The sequence below is a fragment of the Ipomoea nil genome, unplaced genomic scaffold (genome assembly GCF_001879475.1).
Source record: "Ipomoea nil cultivar Tokyo-kokei standard unplaced genomic scaffold, Asagao_1.1 scaffold2845, whole genome shotgun sequence".
NCBI classification, from domain to species: domain Eukaryota; kingdom Viridiplantae; phylum Streptophyta; class Magnoliopsida; order Solanales; family Convolvulaceae; genus Ipomoea; species Ipomoea nil.
The window spans coordinates 7,544,916-7,547,889 of NW_017619273.1; the positions used below are offsets into that span (position 1 = coordinate 7,544,916).

General features: G+C 37.6%; 1 protein-coding gene across 1 annotated transcript; it reads right to left on the reverse strand.

Moving 5' to 3' along the window:
- Positions 1 to 600: 600 nt before the first annotated feature.
- On the reverse strand, positions 601 to 2,730 carry LOC109159754 (F-box/LRR-repeat protein At1g67190). Its single transcript, XM_019307871.1, has 2 exons — positions 2,509 to 2,730; positions 601 to 2,288 (listed from the first exon to the last, which is right to left on the reverse strand). Exon 2 carries the CDS (start codon positions 2,057 to 2,059, stop codon positions 788 to 790), a length of 1,272 nt encoding a protein of 423 aa, XP_019163416.1. The 5' UTR covers positions 2,060 to 2,288; positions 2,509 to 2,730; the 3' UTR covers positions 601 to 787.
- Positions 2,731 to 2,974: the final 244 nt, after the last annotated feature.

Here is a 2,974-nt window from a genome sequence, read left to right on the forward strand (position 1 = left end):
CACAACCTATAACACTGTCAAGAGAGCAAGAACACGCGAGCAGGTCACAAAGTCATATTTCATAACAAGCTAGCTACACCTGGAGAAAGTAAATCACATTAGTAAGCAGATCAAACGGGATGGCTTAGCTTCACGAGCTATAGCGACCGTGTTCGAGGTATAATGGTGGCACGTGAAAGTCAAACATCTGCAGAAGAGAGCAATGGGGAAATAGAACGAATTTGGTAATCTGCGAATAAATAAACATATAAAAGACCTGTTGCTTTGTAGGAGAACTAATAACAAGTGTCATTCAGAAGATTAACAGTATTGCATAGTTTAATGTAAGAAAGACTTGAACAGAATCACATTATTATACTCAATTGCAATAAAAGTAAGCAATTAAAAGTAAATGATGTTAAATAAGAGCAAATGAAAACAGGCAAGAAAATGGGATTCTCAAACATCCTCCTTCAAGAAGGATCATTGAAACTAATCACGAACAAATGCAATGATATTCTTGAAATTGTTTCAGTGTGGAACAATCAAAGCTGTGGATAAAATAACTATAACTATATATCAGGAAAGCAAAGAGACAAGTAATATCACAAGGCAAATCTAAAGAAGCTCTATGCCAAAAAACGATTTCATGGACAAACTATTCTACTTCATTATCAAAGAATTTCAAACAAGTATACAGTACAAAAAGGAAGCACAGGCTTCAAAGCAGTAAGTACCTGCCTAACCTCATATGCTATTTTATATTCGAGCTTGATTTTTGTGGATTCCTGTATGTGTGTGTCTATATTTACTCATATTCAAACTGTACGTCTACATGTATGTATCTTCTCATTAACTCAATAATAGAAGAGGTTAAGTTTGCGAATGTTAGGCACTCGTCATGTGTCTTTGTCTCCGAAATCGCTCCATGAATGATTAGCTTCAGAAGGTTGGGGCATCTTTGAAGCAGACTAGCAACCCAATGTGTAAAAAGATCATTAAGTACAGTCCATCCAAGCTCCAATACCAATACATTCTCTAAAGAAGTTGAGCCTTGCCAACCATAAAGAAGAGCACCATCCCTCAAGTCATCTCTCAGATCATAACTTAACGAAAGATGGGTAAGCTGCGGGAAACAAACAGCTATTGTTTCTAAATCTACAATCTCATCCTCGTCATCAAATACTACATCCCAGAGCCGTAGCCTTCTTAATTTGGATGACTTTGAAATCATTTGATAGAATTTGGACCAAATAATAGTGAAATTGCTGACATCTACAGTCTCAAGATTATCAACAGCCTCACCGACATCAAGATGTATAACACTAACATCATCAATCTTGAAATGCTTCAAAGTTCCTTTTCCAATCAATTCAAAAAGTTCGAGGGCACAGTCTTTGAGGTGCAAAATTTCGAGGCCATCTGCTTCTAATATAAATTTGTCTAAAGTTACTGCTTCAATGTAGATACTCTTCAATGTTGCACTACTTAGCTCCACAATTACCTGTGCATCAGACATCGCAATCTCGGGATTCACTAGGGCTAACATTTCAATCTTTGGGCAAGCCGTCAATAACATATTCAGATCTAATGCTGAAATACTGACATAACTTAAAGAAAGGGATTTGAGGCAAGGGAATATCTGATAATGAGGTTCAACCACTGTGATTGAATTGTGAGCAAGGACCAACCTTTCCAGCTTCTGTCTCCCACATATTTCAAGAATGTTGACATTCGGGGAGGTACGAACATTATAAAACAACCATTTCAATGTTTCCCTGGTATACATGAGCCACGCAATTACAGTTGCAGCAGAGAACTCATCCACATCATCCATTAATATAGATAATCCTTGTAAACCGGTAGTTTGAAAAAGTGTTTGTGTAATTAGAATCTCAAGCCTACTTGTAGTTAAGTCCCGATACACAGACCAATCATCCGAATTGAAGGAAAGGGTGTGAAGGTGCTTGCAATAAGCTTCACGCCACTTCCTACACGTTGCAGAGGCTACTACGACGTCCCTTGCAGCTCCAAGATGTGAAAGAATATTACCAATCACCTCCACTGGAAGATAATCCATCACACCGCAAATCACCAACAAACAAACGATGAGGAATCCACAAAAATGGGTCCCCAAAGAATTGAAAAATCAACCACAATCTCCAATAATTCCTCCTGATAATCACATTCTTCTACCAACTATATACTATTATTCCCCTTGTAATCCCAACCAAACTTGGCATCATGGCTAAACCATTGTACTCCAAGTCTCAAAAGGGAAAATGTAAAACACAAACTGACTTCGCAACCTGTTCAATCACAAGCAAATTTCCAAATCAAGATGATGCATGTAGCAAAGCCTTAAATTGTTAATTGTGAATCTGCGAACAGACCCATTAATCATGCAATCACACGACTTTGAAACGCCAAAACTAAAGATTCTCGAAATAAACACCACAAGTATACAAACAAACCAATGCGGGAATTCTGAAACAATGCAATCCTTAAAAATGAAAACTTTTGACATACCCATTGAAATAGAACGCGACAGAGATCACCAAGAAAAGGGCCGGAAACATTCATGAGTCATAATCTGATGCGATACAGAGAGAGAGAGAGAGGCAAGAGAACGGAGAGGGAAAGAGAGATCCGCCAACCCCGTGAGAGAAGCAGAGAGAGAGAGAGAGAGAGAGAGAGAGCGAGATGGGAAATAACTGTTAGAAGAGAAGGGTTCCCTCAATCAAAAGTGAAAACCACCCACCCGTCTCAACTCTCAAGCCCGTATTCCATGTCACATACTCAAAAATGGAAAAATAATAAATAAAAATCTTTAAGTGTTAATTGGTTGTTTGATTGATCATTTGATTGTATACAATTTTTTATTTAGTAAGTTTCCACCTCAAATTTAAGAGCTCTTTATTTTATTATTATTATTTTTTTTTTTTTGTCGCTCTTATTCTAATTTTTGTTGAGCGTCATTCGGGTCGGTCGAATT

Bases quoted from the DNA above. Each gene is read 5' to 3' on its own strand.
- LOC109159754 (XM_019307871.1), bottom strand. From the start codon at position 2,059: ATGGATTATCTTCCAGTGGAGGTGATTGGTAATATTCTTTCACATCTT.